Source organism: Carassius carassius, chromosome 12 (genome assembly GCF_963082965.1).
Source record: "Carassius carassius chromosome 12, fCarCar2.1, whole genome shotgun sequence".
Lineage (NCBI taxonomy): Eukaryota > Metazoa > Chordata > Actinopteri > Cypriniformes > Cyprinidae > Carassius > Carassius carassius.
This window is the reverse complement of record NC_081766.1, coordinates 30,838,183-30,853,832: the sequence shown is the minus strand read 5'-3', so window position 1 is coordinate 30,853,832 and position 15,650 is coordinate 30,838,183. Positions and strand designations below refer to the sequence as shown.

The following is a 15,650-nucleotide window of genomic DNA, read 5'->3' as shown; positions in this document are numbered from 1 at the left end:
TATTAAAAACTAATAAAAAAATATTTTCATAACTGAATGGAAAACTGAATGCAAAACATTCTTAAAACATGTTTTTATTAGCTGTGATGCAGTAGAAATTTTGGGATTGTTTATTAAAATTCCAAACAGTACATGTGTGTATTTGATCATTTGTGTTTTTCTCTTGTAAATAAAAAGTATACACTTCATTAACCCTTGATCAACATCTAAATAATTTGAAAATAAGTGAATAATTCTAATTCCTGTAGGCATTTTAAATAATATATCTAGTATTAAAATAATACTACAAATAAAATATCTAATAAATTCTTTTGATTTTGGGGTGAAATATGACCTGGACTCAGTTTATGACAGATTTAAACTTCTCACACACACTTTCATGAATTTTATTAACAGAGCTGTGACACACACAATCCAGCTCTTTTTAATTATGCACGCTTACGCAAGCTTGACTATTCACACCCGCACAAACGCACACACACATGCATGCAATAAACGCAGCTTGTTATATGCTGTGCTGCATTTACGCTTGCGTCTCTGTGGTTTGTGTGTGTGCAAGAGGTCATACGAAGATGTTATCTTACTCAAACTTTCATTCTTCCCCCTCAACACACACTCACACCCTCATTTCTCTTCTTCAGAGACGCTGGGATTTTCAGGCCGCTCAGATGGAGAGAGTTGCGGTGGCCATTGTACAAACAGTGCTCAGGAGTCTTTAAAACATGCACAAGAGCCCAACAACACCTGCTGCTTCATTCATCACAAAGAACAAGAACATGCTGGCCCATATTGCACCCTACAGTTAAAAAGGAAATAAATCAGAAATGATATTTTACATTATGCTTACAAAAATATAATGAATAATTATTTTTGCATCCATTAATTACTTTAGCAGATCATTTGCTTTGTTGCAAAATAGGGACTTTTTGTAACATTGTTACAATGTTGCATTTTCTTTTTTATTAAGTTTGCTCTTACAAGGCAACATTTCAAAGTATACCAAAATGTGTTTATGCAAGTCACATCTCCTCTTATTATATTTGAACAAGTCAAAGGCAAGAACGTGCATGTAATGTGTGACACACGCATCTACAAAGCTAGTGGCCAAAAACACTTACTTTTCTTACAAAGAGTGCAGGATAAAACTCTTGCTGTCTGTTGACGTGCAATAAATCTCGAAAGTTATGTACGAACACCTGTCTGTTCTACTTATTTCAACTGACTTGTGAAAACTGCTAAAAAAAAAAAATTCTTTGACATATAGCAACTATTTTTTTTTTTTTTTACAGTAACGCAAATAGTTACTTTCCCTGGTAACGAGTTACTTTTATTATAGAGTAATTCAGTTACTAACTCAGTTACTTTTTGGAACAAGTAGTGAGTAACTATAACTAATTACTTTTTTAAAGTAACGTTCCCAACACTGTATATATATATGGTTCATATCTCTCCGTCTCCACCCTGATGTGGATTTTTTAAAAACTGAAATTTTTGTCATGGGTTTTATACTACATATTTCATTTACATTATATTATACAGGTCTAAATACCTCGGGTTCCCTTTATGATGTTATTTGTTCCTGATTGTTCTAAGAAACGTTTTTGTAACCTTTAAGTAATGTTCTAATCACACACACACACACACACTCACACACACACACACACACACACACACACACACACAAAACAATTTTTACATGGACATTTTAACGTTCTTTTAATGTTAAAAATTAACATTTAAATAACATTATATTTTGGGTGAATATAAAGGTAGAAGAATGTTGTCAGAAACGTTTTTGTAACCTTCAAATAACATTATGTACCCACAATGTTTAATAACCTAAATTTGTTTGATGAATGTTGCTTAAGAAATTCAGTATGCAATTTGTTATTTATTTGTATATTTACTTGTTAAAATACTGAGTTAAAAATGAGGCTGGTCTTGGGCTGAAGAGCCCCAATCGAGTCATGTTCAAAAGTATTTATTGGGTCCTTTGATATGTCCCTCCATAAAAACGGAAAGATTACTGACTTTAGTATCAATTTATAAATACATATATATATATATATATCAGTTTAGCTGTGGATTTATTGAACGAGCACTGCGCAATGTCCGAACTGATTGCACTATATTTTATGTATAATCATTTTCTATTCTTAACTTAATTCTATTCTAATTCAACTTCTATTATAATTTTAAATTCCTTGTTTTATTGTTGTGACTATTTAATTATCATTACTTTATTTTCTTTTAAAGCACTTTGAATTACCATTGTGTATGAAATGTGCTACAGTATATAAATAAACTTGCCTTGCCTAAATTGGGGTGAAATATGAAAAGATTCTTGACAGGCTTTACAAGATTTGACACATTTTACATCTGAAATCCATTTCTCTTTTCTCCAGTACATTTTTATTGCTCTTTCAACTTAGCTAATAAGTTGTTTACCATTTCATATTTATTCCTATCTTAAATCATAGTCTCCTCTTCATGATGCTGTAAGCCATCAAGTGAAGCGGTTGAGTAATTCAGCTATAGGTCTGCAGCTTTATAAGGGAAGGTAAGGGAAGTTCCTTAGGGAAGTCGTGGACTAATGGTTAGAGAGTCGGACTCCCAATCGAAAGGTTGTGAGTTCGAGTCCCGGGCCAGCAGGAATTGTGGGTGGGGGGAGTGCATGTACAGTTCTCTCTCCACCTTCAATACCACGACTTAGGTGCCCTTGAGCAAGGCATCGAACCCCTGACTGCTCCCTGGGCGCTGCAGCATAAATGGCTGCCCACTGCTCCGGGTGTGTGTTCACAGTGTGTGTGTGTGTTCACTGCTCTGTGTGTGTGCACTTCGGATGGGTTAAATGCAGAGCACAAATTCTGAGTATGGGTCACCATACTTGGCTGGATGTCACTTCACTTTTTTTCACTTTCACTTTGACATCTGTGAACGGATGTAGAAGATCTTACCTGACAGGTTGGCTTTGGTCACCGGCGGCTGACTGCTGACTGGTGATCTTCTATGTAGTGAAGCAGGAAAAATAAACAAATGAGTAAATTAAAAGCAGGAAAATAAATGTAAAACATTCAATAGAAAATGCTAATTCATTCACCAGTTTAGGAAGCTAGACGTTTAGGGTTGGTTTCCCAGAAAGGGTTTAGTTGGCTGATTAGTTAAAAATGTCTTTCTGGAACACAGATTACTAACTCATGGACTATGGAGTCCTGAACTAAAATAAACTAGATTAATTTCAAACCAGCTGTGCTAATCTGAATTAGCATGTCAGAGGATGCCTATTAAACATGGTATGATCCAAGAAAAGCTTAAAACAGGTCTAGGGGAAACAATGGCAGTAGAAAAAAAAGATTGCAATTACAAAACACTTTACTGAACAAGAGGAAACTTTTTTGAAGCAAGAAAAAAAAAACTGCACAGATCAGATGAGGAATAAAAGAAAAGGAATGGCTGTTAATCTGTGTATCTAATGAATTCTTGCAATCAGGTGTTGTCAGTTCTCAACATTTCAACATACAATCACATACACATTGGCCACAATTATTTTTACCCCTATAAATGATTATGATTATAATCTCTGGAGATCTATATTTCCATTTGTTAGCACACCAGGGTGACTAGGAACATAAAATTATCCAGCCATGACTTCCTGTTTCACAAGGGTATAAATATGTGCAGAAGCATCAGATTGTTGACCTTTATCAAAAACAGAAATAAAGTAAAAAAATTAAGAAAATAGCTAAAACATTGAAAATGTTCTTTATTCACCATTAGGACAATAATTAAGAAGCTCCAATCAACAGGAAATGTTACAAATCTACCTACAGAATATAGTCTTAATGCAACATGAAGAAATAGTTTGTGTGTCCAAAGACTCTGCAATGAGTGTTGGGGTCAGAAAGTAAATAAATAAAACAGAATATCAATAAATAAATAAAACAAAGTTTGTTGGGAGGGTTTGAAGAAAAATCCTCTGTTTTCATCAAAAAACAAACAAAACAAAACCTCCAGCATATTCAGATGCCACACACTACTGGAACTTCAAACAGGACTGTGTTATGTGGTCACACAGGGATGAAAAGGTACTCAATGTGTACAATGAAATATACTGCTGTTTCTTTAAAACCCTTGTGCACTCCTCATTTGGGACACACTCATGGTCTTCGCAGTCAAAAGTGACCGAACACCTGAAATGTAGTCTAATATATTTTTGTTTGATAATATTTTTTTCTTTTGTATTGAGATAATTTCATTGCACTAATTTATATTTATGCAATAATTATGGTACATTTTCCCCATTCCCCATTTTTAAAAAATAATTTTTCAATTAATGGAGTATTTCAGACTAGGCCTTTAAAATCCAGATTTTGAAGGCAGAATAGCACCTCCTGGTGAGAGCAAAAAAAATAAAAATCTGTCATTTCATGTTGTATAGGACTCTATAGAGAGGCTTGTGAATTCCCTAATTGTTTTTATACATACTTGTTTACTTTAATTAGTTGTCTGGATTTAAAATGTATATTAAGGCATTGTCAAAGACTACTTTTTCAAGGTTTCTATTTTTTAAGTTTTAAATGTTATGTTTTTTCTATGTTTTAAATGTTGATTTGAAGTTAAGGTTTTTGCATTATTATTACTACATTCAAACCTGAACACGGAAAGCATTTTGTTACACAAAACATTAAAATTGTATACAAATGAACAGGAATGCTTTATCAGAGCTTAAACCTTCTGGGTCTGATCTGAAAAACCTCTTATTTCAGTCTTCTGACTCATTTTGGCTATATAGTTATAGCCATACCAATTAATTTGAGGATGTATAATTCTATGTGTGTGTGTCTGGGAGTGTGTGTGTGTGTGTGTGTGTGAATGGATGTATCTGTTTTACACTCTTGATGTTTCAGAGTATAACCCCTTCCTTGCTGTCGACTTTTTTACTGCATTGTAGTTGAATTATTGATTTTGTTTTACATACTGTAGTTGCAGTGTTACAGTCACACCAGTTCATACTGTAGGTGTGTGTGTACGTATAAGTGTGTATCCGCATGTGTGTGAGTTGGTGGATTTGTAGACTGTACACATTAAAGTACTCTGTATTTTAGATTTGTTTTCCTATTTCCTATGGTCGGTCATTTGGACCTAAGACCATGACTGTGACTATTTTTTTTTAAGACCACTTAGCTTTTTCGAATCATGCCCATAATTCTTTTTCGTGTTCGTATACCTAGTGCCATAAAAGTTTGTACCATTCTGGTGAAACTACGACTTTTTACAAAAATTCTAAATGTAAAATTTTCCAACAACAGATAAAAATAAAAATCCAAACCTGACTGACTGACATTACAAATTTTATAATGGGCCTTTTTTGGATCTTCCATCAGGACAATGATCTAAAAAGGCCATCAAAATCAACACAAAAATAGGCCACTGAGCACAAGATGATGGTTCTGCCATGATCATCCCAGTCCTCTGATCTGAACTCTAGAAAACTGAAGAGGAGAGTGTATCAACATGGACCTGGGAAATCCAGATTACTGGAGATTACCCTTTCCCTCCATTTTACTTTGATGGAAGTTTGTGGTTTTCTGTGTGTGTGTGTGTGTGTGTGTGTGTGTGTGTGTGTTTTAATAAAAAAATCTAGATGATTAAAAGTGCAGATTTACTTTCATAGGCTTCTTTGATCATATTTACCAAGGGTGCCAATATGTTTGATAAAGAAGTTAAACCTGTCTCCTGGTAGGTTTAATTTAAGCCTCAATTTAGTCCTGCTGTAGCTCTTGTCTTCCTTCATTAAATCAGCCTATTAAATTCTGGACTAGACCAAGCAGATTTCTGTTAATAATAATAATAATAATAATACATTTTATTTCTAACGCGCTTTTCTTAGACTCAACGCGCTACAGTATACAAGAGGAACATCAATACTAAAATGCAATAAAATCAATAACAATCACATTCAATTACAGTAAACAGCTCTAAAAAGATGTGTATTTAAGGAATTCTTAAAACAATCTAATGTTGGAGAGTCTCTCATTTCCGATGGTAGAGCATTCCATAGATGTGGTGCTGAAACGGAGAATGCTCGGCCGCCCATAGACTTTAATTTATACCTAGTTTAAAGTGCCATTTCAGTTTAGGATAAGGCTTAATTTCTGTCCAGGAAACGCCCCTAATAGTAACTTTTTTACCAAGTTCGTTTTTTAAGAAAGTCAAAGTGTCTGCACATTTTGTTATAACAACCAAGCAAATAATAATAATCAATATACATCTACCATTATTATTATAAGGACAAAGGTCAGTACAGTAGGTTAGTGTAGTATCCCTCTAATCTGACAAAAAAATTCATATTAAGTGAGTTCTGACCTCTTGTGGTATTTTCTCACATTACATTTTATGAAAAAAATGTACTGGAAAAGTCACTTACTTGCTGGAGGGGCACTGGACATTTGTCAGGATGCTGAAATTATTCCTAATAGTGCGAAGACTTGAAAGCACCTGTGGAACAAAAACACAACAACAAAGATGTGAAAAGACTTGACACAGTCAACACGTGTAATATATTGCACAATTTGGTTTTAGCTTTTTTTTTTTCAATCCAAAAAGCAAGAGCCAGACGTACCTGAGCAAAAGGAGTGACTATCAGGTCTTCACTGTGTCTTAGAAAATAAATAAATAAATAAAAATAAAAATCAACAAATAAGAAATATCATACATAATGCAAAAGTCTGTCTGCTGTATTGTCCATGCTAAATTGATTCAAAATAATTCCAAATTTAGATAATCACTGTATTTGTTGTTTACTTCATGTTACTTCATTTCACTTCTTGTCAATATATTGAGTGTGTCAGTATACTTGATCTCAAGGCCAGACTATCTCTCAGGTTTAAATAGGTTATGTTATGCATTATTTTTGCATTGCTTCGGTAGTTTCTGTCCTGTTTGTACTGCAGCTGCGATGAGTTGAATGATTTATTGCAGAAGTGCTCAGTCCTATTTGTGGAGATCTAGTTAACTGGTGAACTTGAAGACCTTGATTTACTGATTTAGTTGTGTACTGATTGAGCTAAACTGTGCTGGAAGCTGTGTTAGACTGTGGAACTATTTTATTTCTCAGAGGAGGCAAAGAAGACCTCAAAAAACGTATGATGAGAAAATAAAACATTGTTTTATAAAACAATAAAACAACTAGTATGTTCTATGAGATCAAATCATATATAAAGCACACTTTAAGTTAACAGCAGAAAACAGCAGATAAAGTTACAGAGCCTTTCTTGTGCTCATAGTGTTCTCACAGATGTCCTAAAACCTGACATAAAAACAAAAAAACAAAATGTAAATTCCAAACTTCATATCCCATCACTGCAAATCTGCTTAAATAAAAAGTACATTAATTAATAAATAAACATTTCAATGGGTTAAATGCTCTGCTAAGACAAGAAATTATTAATAAATAATTTTTTCACAAAAGATTTTAACTTCATCCTCATCAAAAAAACAAATACAAATAAATGTGTGATTTATCTCGTTGGGATGCTTATTTATTAATTTGTTAATTCTGCTGTAGCATTTCCCACCAATTTCTCAATGATAAAAGTTGCAATCATAAGCTCCTCCAATTCCATTGGGGTTGTGGGTAAAATTAAATGAAAAGCATGCATGGATACAAAAGTATAATCCACTTGAAGCACATCACCTCTGGCTAACTATTTTCAACAAACTGTGATTTGCAACAGGACTGAGCACTTTTGATTAATTGTACCAGAATTTGTCTAATAAAATGTCGGTAAAGGTGTAAAAAATGTTCTTCCTCACAGCTGTTCTCCGACAAGGGAGGAGTTTCGAGAGGTGGATTTGGGCGAGAGGTCATAGTCGCTGTCCGAGCGATACAGGAAAGACTCCCGCCGCTGACCGTGACTGGCCATGTTGGGATGAAGGACCAAACCGGAGCTCGGTGACGCCTGCTGGTCCAGTGGATTGCAGCCGATAGAGAGGCCATTCTCCACCTCCAAACTACACAGGTGGACACAGAAAGACAACATGATGATCACACGAATAAAATACAACTCCATATACTAATAGTTAGTCTGCAAACAGAAACCAAGTGAAGTTCTGCATTGAAAATCATACTCTTTACATGGTTTAAACTGACCCATAAATGGCACATCAAAACGAAACAAATGAGTGGTTGTCACTTTACAGAATGGTCTGACGGTTTCTTCCTGTCTACGGGGCCATTTACACATCAAAGATTTCAGTCAAAAAAGGGAAACGTTTTATGCATTTGGCCTGTTCTTTTACACAAGAACGGCGTTTTGGGGACTGAAATTGCATATTTTTGAAAACAGGTTTCAAAGTGCAATGCATAGTACGTGTTAGGTATGTAGACATGAGCAGTACGTGTCAATTTTAAAGGCAAGTGCTAACAAACATACACAACAATGGCGGAGTACATGGTACTGTTGTTCCTGCTCAAGAGTTTGCTAACGCTTCTTCATGCAAAGTGTGGATTTACTTTAGCAATATTACAACCAACAGCAGAGACACATCATATACAACATATAGTTGTCACTTCCCTACAGGTCATGTTTAATAACAAGGTGACAGTGCCAACTACTTGCCTTGCATACGTAATACAGCATTCTTGGCTGCTTTCGCGGATATGTGTAAATGCAAATCATTTTGATAAACATTGTTGTGTATACGTGAAACGTTTTAAAAATGAAAGGGAAAAACTTTTCCATTTTTGACTACATCTTTGTCATGTAAACATAGCCTAAGGGGGTGGATCGTAAGGAGAATACACTACGAAGTGGAACAGACTGAATAACTTTGAAAAAGAGAAAACAGTAGCAAAGGACAGATTGTGAGAGACGAAAAAGAGTAAAAAATTAAAAGGAGACAAAATGCTTCCCATATCTTTAATCTCTTATAGTCCAAAACCTGGTTCCTGAAGCAGAACCAAGCTGATCTAGACAATGTTGACAAGCTGTAAAACACAAGCCTGTCTGAGTTAGTGTATCTCCACTGAATGAAATTAGATACAGGAAAAAACTCAAATACAAAAAGGTAAAAAAAGGAGGATGTCGGAGTTTAAAAGAGAGATACAGAAAGTCACTGAGAATAATATATTGCAGTCAGTGCAAGAGTTAATGGAAAACAACATTGAACAGATATGAAAAGACTGATGGGGAAGAAATGAATTGTGTAGAACAGGTCAAAATTGATGCTTTGAAGTGAAGGTCATTGAGCTGCCTGCATCAACAAGAAAACAAAGGGAGCTGAACCATAAAGACAATTTTACTTCAATAAAAAACAAATACTGAAAACCATTTTCTGTGTCTTTTCATATCAGTGTGTGACACTCTCCCTGCGCTCTCTAACAATTTCTCTTTCTCTCACACCCCCCGTCAGGCTGGCCCGGGGTGGGGGCACTGGTCTGCTCATTTCTAACAATTGGAAATACTCAACCTACTCTGCCATATGCAATTATAACTCAATTGAATCTCATGTGAACACTGTAACAGCTCCTATAGAACTCCAGGTTGTGGTGATTTACTGCCCTCGTGGCCAAATTCTATCCACCTTCCTAGAGGAGCTGGATGGGCTGCTGTCCTCATTCCCGGAGGATGGCAGTCCACTTTTAATCTTTGGCGACTTCAATCATTCATCTGTACAAGCCTTGTGCTACAGACTTCCATTCACTCCTTGCTTCTTTCGATCTCAAATGACTTACCACTACAAGCATGCACAAATCAGGCAACCAACTTGACTTAATTTACACACACAATTGTATTGCAGACAACATTCTGGTAAGACCCCTACATATCACTGACCATTCCTTCATTACATTTAAACTACATTTTGCTACCTGTTTGTCACCAACCCCTACTTTTAGATGAAACCTATGCTCCCTTTCCCACTTCCATCTTTCCTCCGTAGTATCCTCCTCTCTTCCCTCACCTAACAATTTTTCATCTCTGGATGTGAATTCAGCAACTGACACTTTATGCTCTAGTTTAACCTCTTGTCTAGATGATATTGTCCTCTCTCTTCCAGGCCATCACGGGCTGCCCCTTCTAACCCCTGGTTATCCGATGTTCATCTTGACTGACGGCTAAAGGTCTTGAATTCATGGCAGCTTTTATTGGCCAAGGCCCATCAATAAGGCCGTTTCACCACGTCAAACCACCAATCACAGTTTGTTTCGTTCATCATCATATTTCGAGGTGTGGAAATGTCGCCACAATAACAGACCGAATATCAGACTGAAATATTTCACATACTTTTGTGAATCCAGTGTTTAGTTGATCCTGATAATCTCTCGTCATCACAGTTGTAAACACGATGGCTTTCTTCTTTCGTGAGGGGGTTTGGTGCCACGGTATCTTTGTTTCCAGGTGGAACGTTTAAGAACGTGACACACACGTCTCGCGGAAATCCTATAGAATTCAACCAATCTGACAACGACTTCGACACTCCTGAAGTGTTTCCATTTTTGTGTCCCGTATGCATCAGACGTTTAGCCAACGGTCAGTGGGTGTAATGTCTGAGGCTGAGACTAAGGCTCGGGTAACCCCACTGCTCAAAAAATCTACATTAAACACTTCACTTATAGATAGCTACAGACCTGTCTCTCTCCTTCCATTCATAGCAAAAACCATAAAAAGAGTTGTTTTCAACCAGATATCATTGTCTCTTGACAGAACAACAAACTGAACGCTTACCAGTCAGGTTTCAGGAGTGGCCATTCAACGGAGACTGCACTACTGTCAGTCATGGAAGCCCTGCGGATTGCAAAAGCTGATTCCAAATCATCAGTTATTATTCTGCTGGATCTATCTGCTGCTTTTGACACTATCAATCATCAGATCCTCCTGTCTGCCTACTCATCACTGGGATTCCACTTAGCTGGTTTGAATCTCACTGGTAGGTCTTTCAGGGTGGCTTGGGGAGGGGAGGTATCCAAAGCACATCAACTTGTCACTGGGGTTCCTCAGGGATCAGTTCTTGGACCCCTCCTCTTCTCCATATACACAACATCACTGGGTCCCATCATACAGGCACATGGCTTCTCCTACAGTTGCTATGCTGATGAAACACAGCTCTATCTTTCATTTCAACCAGATGATCCAACGGTAGCTGCATGGATCTCAGGCTGCCTGGCGGACATCTCAGCATGGATGAAAGAATATCACCTACAGCTCAACCTGGCAAAGACTGAGCTTCTTGTCTTCCCTGCCCTTCCAACTCTAAAGCATGGTTTCTCCATCCAGCTAGGCTCTTCTACACTTAACCCATCAACTTCAGTCAGAAATCTTGGTGTAACCTTTAGAATTTTGCTCAACCAACCTAAATAGGTTGTAATTCATTGTAATTTTACTGTAGCTAAGTGTACATGGGAAACCATGGCATCACCAACGCTATAGAGAACGTAAAAGATTGGTGGGCTTATATAGTAGTGGCCATGAACTGACTAGGCCATGAACTGACTAAGTGATTCAAGTGTATACAGATTGATAGGGACTAAATAAAGTACTTTTAAAGAAGAGCAAGCATGGCTGGTCAATTTAAATAGCTTTACACAATTCCCATTATTCAAATCTGAGTTGTAATAAAGCAAAGTTGAAAGAATTTAACAGAAATGTAATTACTTTACTCACTTTAAACCTTCAGCCACACTGTTAGCAATTGATGTAATTTTACAATACATTTTACAACAATACACTGTATTCATGGTTTTTATTGTAAATGCAAATGCATGATGGGAAATTGAAGGACAGTCCTGTAATATTATTGTAACTACACTGTAGAAGCATTGTTTTACAGACACCACAAAGCATTGTGGGATAGCATTAAAACTTTCATATTCTTTCTAACATAAAAAAGTCCAGTTTCCATATTAGTATAATGTTATTTTAAGGTTAGTAAAATGTTCCTGCAACATTCTCTCAGTCATTCAAACACCTGCTGTGAACAATCAAGAAAGAAAGAGAAATAAGAACACAAACTACAACTTTCTTCAGCCACAACTCCACAAACAGCGTTACCAGCTTCACTTATAGTAATACTAACCAGAATGATTTTATTTCTGTCATGCATCTACAGAAGTTCTTATTGAGAATTCACAGAGGTTAAGATTTTGATCTCTTATTGAACATTTTTTTTGAGATCACCATCATAGAGATCAGGGTTTGCTTCAGTTGTGCTCTTGACCCTCAACTTTTGCTGCAATACTTTTTTCTGCAGCAGTTGCAGTTGTTTTCAGAAAACATTTCTGCATATATAAAGCAGATCAGCAAGTCTGTTTTAATAGCAACCTACTGACTGCACTAAAATGGTTTAAGTGAACCAACTGATATAAAAATAAGTAATTTGAAACACTGTTGTGGTTCGTACACTAAGGTTTAACAGTGTATAAATATTGCAGACATCCCAAGTCTCCCGGAAGTTCCGGGAGTCTCCCGCATATTGAAAGCGGCTCCCTGAGACCCGCAAATTAGATAAAATCTATACCGAGCAAGCAAAAGCGCACATGCGAAACAGATACTGTGTTTCAAACCGTGTAGCGCACGCACGGCAGAGAGGGAGAGGCAGAGGGAGTGAGAGACCTTGCGTGTGTGTGCTAATGTGCGTGTGTGCGAAGCGCATGTAAGACAGAGAGCATCCTGATTGGCCTGTTTCTGCAAATCAACCAATCAATTGTCAGTGTGGGCGGGCTTTTATCTCTTCTCCCGAGTCCCGAACAAAATTAATCAGTTATGTCTATCTAGAAACAGGAGCACCATGGCAGAGGGAGAGAGCCACAAAACAAAAAAAAGTATAAGACACATTTTACAGCAGACTACACGAAAGTGTACCCCTGTCTTATAGGTGTCTAACATAATGACAGTCTTGCTCAAGCATTGCCCATGGGGGTTATATGATTGCAAAAGGCATGTTGAGGTGAGTTGACAAGTTTCATTTCATCTGCATATTATTCAGGCTAGTTGCCAAGGCTACATGAAAACAACTCATTAGACATGTTTAAAGTTGCAATGGAAAATAAATAAATGCAGTTTACATAAATTGTATAAGCAGATTATATAAATAGTAAAAGTAATCTACATCTTTAAACATAATTAACGAATAATTACATAGGCCTATACCTTATAGAAATAATATTTTATGCTTTTATAACTTTTAGGGACCACAACATGTTAGGGAGGCTAAGTGCAGGGAAGGCTGCTCCAATAGATCTCAGTTCTCCCATTCAGATGACCTACAGCTGAGATGTATTTCCTTCCCTTTTGGGGGGGGGGGGGGGGGGGATACCTCCCTGAAATGACTTTTTGCAGGTTGGGATGTCTGATATTGTCTTTGCTAACTTTTTGTTTAAAACATGTTTTAGGTTATTTATAAACTCACAGACATCAACATTTGGCGTATGAAACACAACAATGGTGACATGTTTCATGCCAGCATACAAAACATGTTCATGGCTCCCAGCATGCATTGCTGCAATTCTGTTTTTCGGGATTGTCACCACTGTTGAGGATTGTACGACAACAATACAAACTACAACATTTTACTGTATCAATGCTACTGTAATCACAGCAACACTGCTGTATAAACACAGATTTTTATTGTATTAAATCAACAGTATGTTTCTTGTATATTACTTGCTGTAAATTCACAGCAATTAGTTGCCAGGATTTTCCTGTAAAAATACAATACATTTTTAACAGTGCACTGTTGGATCCCATTGTTGGACCAGTTGAGTTGTCCTTACATTATTGCCATATCTGACAGTTTATATTGAGTGACCGAGCATGGATATAAATAACTTTTCTGAGCAAAATGAAACAAAAAGGAAATAGGTTGCAGTTCCAATTATATATTATATTTGTTCCTTGCTTGCTTAAATTAAATTATTTACATCTGTGCAAATATTTTATTGCTTAGATGTTGTAAAAGTGTCTACTAATCCATTGTCTGTTTTGGGTTGGACAGAAAGAATGCAAAAGAACTATAAAAGAATGCAAACTGAGAAGGCATCTCAGTGGACAGAATAATAGGCCACAGAGAGATGTGGTTAAAAGGAACTGGGGGAAATGACATTGGGAGTTATGCCAGAGGGTTGCAAAGGGTGTCTGACAACACATTCAGAATGGTTTAAAACCTGTCAAAGCCCTTGGTAGAAGAGCCTAGCAACTCATCACCTCTTATGTGTGTGTGTGGTAATAGGCAAGCATTGCAAGAGTCTAGTTGCTGCTGAAAGTGCAGGATCATCATCAGCGGCATCTGGAGGGCAGAAACTCTACAGGGAATTTGAGAACCCAACGGTTAAAAAAAAAAAAAAAAAAAAGATTTTTTCATGTTTTCTGAAAATGTGAATAGTGCCTGCCCATGAAAAAACTCACTGTGCAACTAGAGTTTTTATGATTGCTAAGGTTTTCTGTGTAGTTGCTAGGAGTGCTTGCTTACTGGTCCAAGTGTAAAGAGCACAGTAGAGTTGTGGAAGTAAAAATCCCATTAATTTTCTCCGCAGAGAATTTGTTTTTGAACAATAATGCATTAGATCTTCAAAGACAGACCTACCATATAAGATATAATTTTTTTAAGCAATGATAAATACTTCAGTAGAAATATTTTTTAAAAACAAAATTCTGGTAAAGATTTCACTTCACAAACATTTCTGATTATTAGCAATGCTGCTGCTTTTTCACTTGTTGCTTCAAATCAAACCAAATTATTTTTTGATTCAAATGTAATAATGTGATTCCTCCGAACATGCCACCAAACATAGGGGTGAACAGTAGTTCATTATCATTTAAAGAGACATGCACTGTAATGGGTCACTGTGAAATGAAATGTTTTTGACAAGATAAAAAGGGTTTTGTTTTACACAAACATTGAGGAATTTGAACCAAAGAATCATACCCATTGTGCTTGTCTTAAAAAATAGCTTTAAACACAAACACTAAATATCATACAAAATTCCTTAGACATAATAATAATTACAATTATTGATCCTGGTGGCAAATATATTCATGAAGGGGTTTTGATTTCAATGAAAACTCACAGTAAGACTCAATTAAAGCAAGGATCCAGCCAGACAAGGTTGCAAACATTGAGTCTTACCAGGTATGAGACACAGCCACTGTGAAACGTCTGCGTTGGCGGACTGTTTTATTCACCACCAGCTTTCTAAACATGCCTGGGCAGTTTTGGAGCATGTTTCTTGGACCAGCTGCGAGCTCTTTCACATCAGATTGACAGCCCTTGTCCAAACTTATTTCCATCATCTGACTGAAAGGGCTAATGTCAGCATCTTGTTTTAAATCCATGAGGAAGAGTCATACGCAGAGTTTTGTTAAAGCCTTTAATCTAATGGTTTGGCTGTAGATGTGTATGCTGAGGTTCTGTGAAGGCCAGACTCTTTCACATTTATTTTTTGTCACTATCTGCTTCAGTCCTACCCTTTCCCCTCCCCTCTATTCTCCCCTCTTGCATACTTGTCAGGCCTCTGCCCACCGCACCCTCCCCTCCCAAGAGTCGCCTTTCCGGAATGTTCTTGGAGATTCTACTTGGCGCTGTTTAGATGGATCATGTACCTGATATGGATAGACAGGTGCGGATGAAGAGGTGACATTAAGTGAGACATTTAT

At 36.7% G+C, this 15,650-nt stretch overlaps 1 protein-coding gene across 3 annotated transcripts in view; it reads right to left on the bottom strand.

Moving 5' to 3' along the window:
- The window catches only part of LOC132155216 (cAMP-specific 3',5'-cyclic phosphodiesterase 4B-like), a 58,233-nt gene that overhangs the window by 22,156 nt on the left and 20,427 nt on the right, over nucleotides 1-15,650 (bottom strand). Inside the window, exons 1-5 of one of the 3 annotated variants that reach the window (XM_059564081.1) lie at nucleotides 15,124-15,417; nucleotides 7,816-8,013; nucleotides 6,623-6,659; nucleotides 6,428-6,498; nucleotides 2,958-3,007 (exon numbers count right to left, since the gene is read on the bottom strand). In XM_059564081.1, the coding sequence (XP_059420064.1) occupies nucleotides 2,958-3,007; nucleotides 6,428-6,498; nucleotides 6,623-6,659; nucleotides 7,816-8,013; nucleotides 15,124-15,329 (562 nt within the window). In that variant the 5' untranslated portion in view covers nucleotides 15,330-15,417. Of the gene's footprint in view, nucleotides 1-2,957; nucleotides 3,008-6,427; nucleotides 6,499-6,622; nucleotides 6,660-7,815; nucleotides 8,014-15,123; nucleotides 15,418-15,650 lie in introns of those variants that run through there. The other 2 variants (XM_059564079.1, XM_059564080.1) reach the window with 2 other exon arrangements.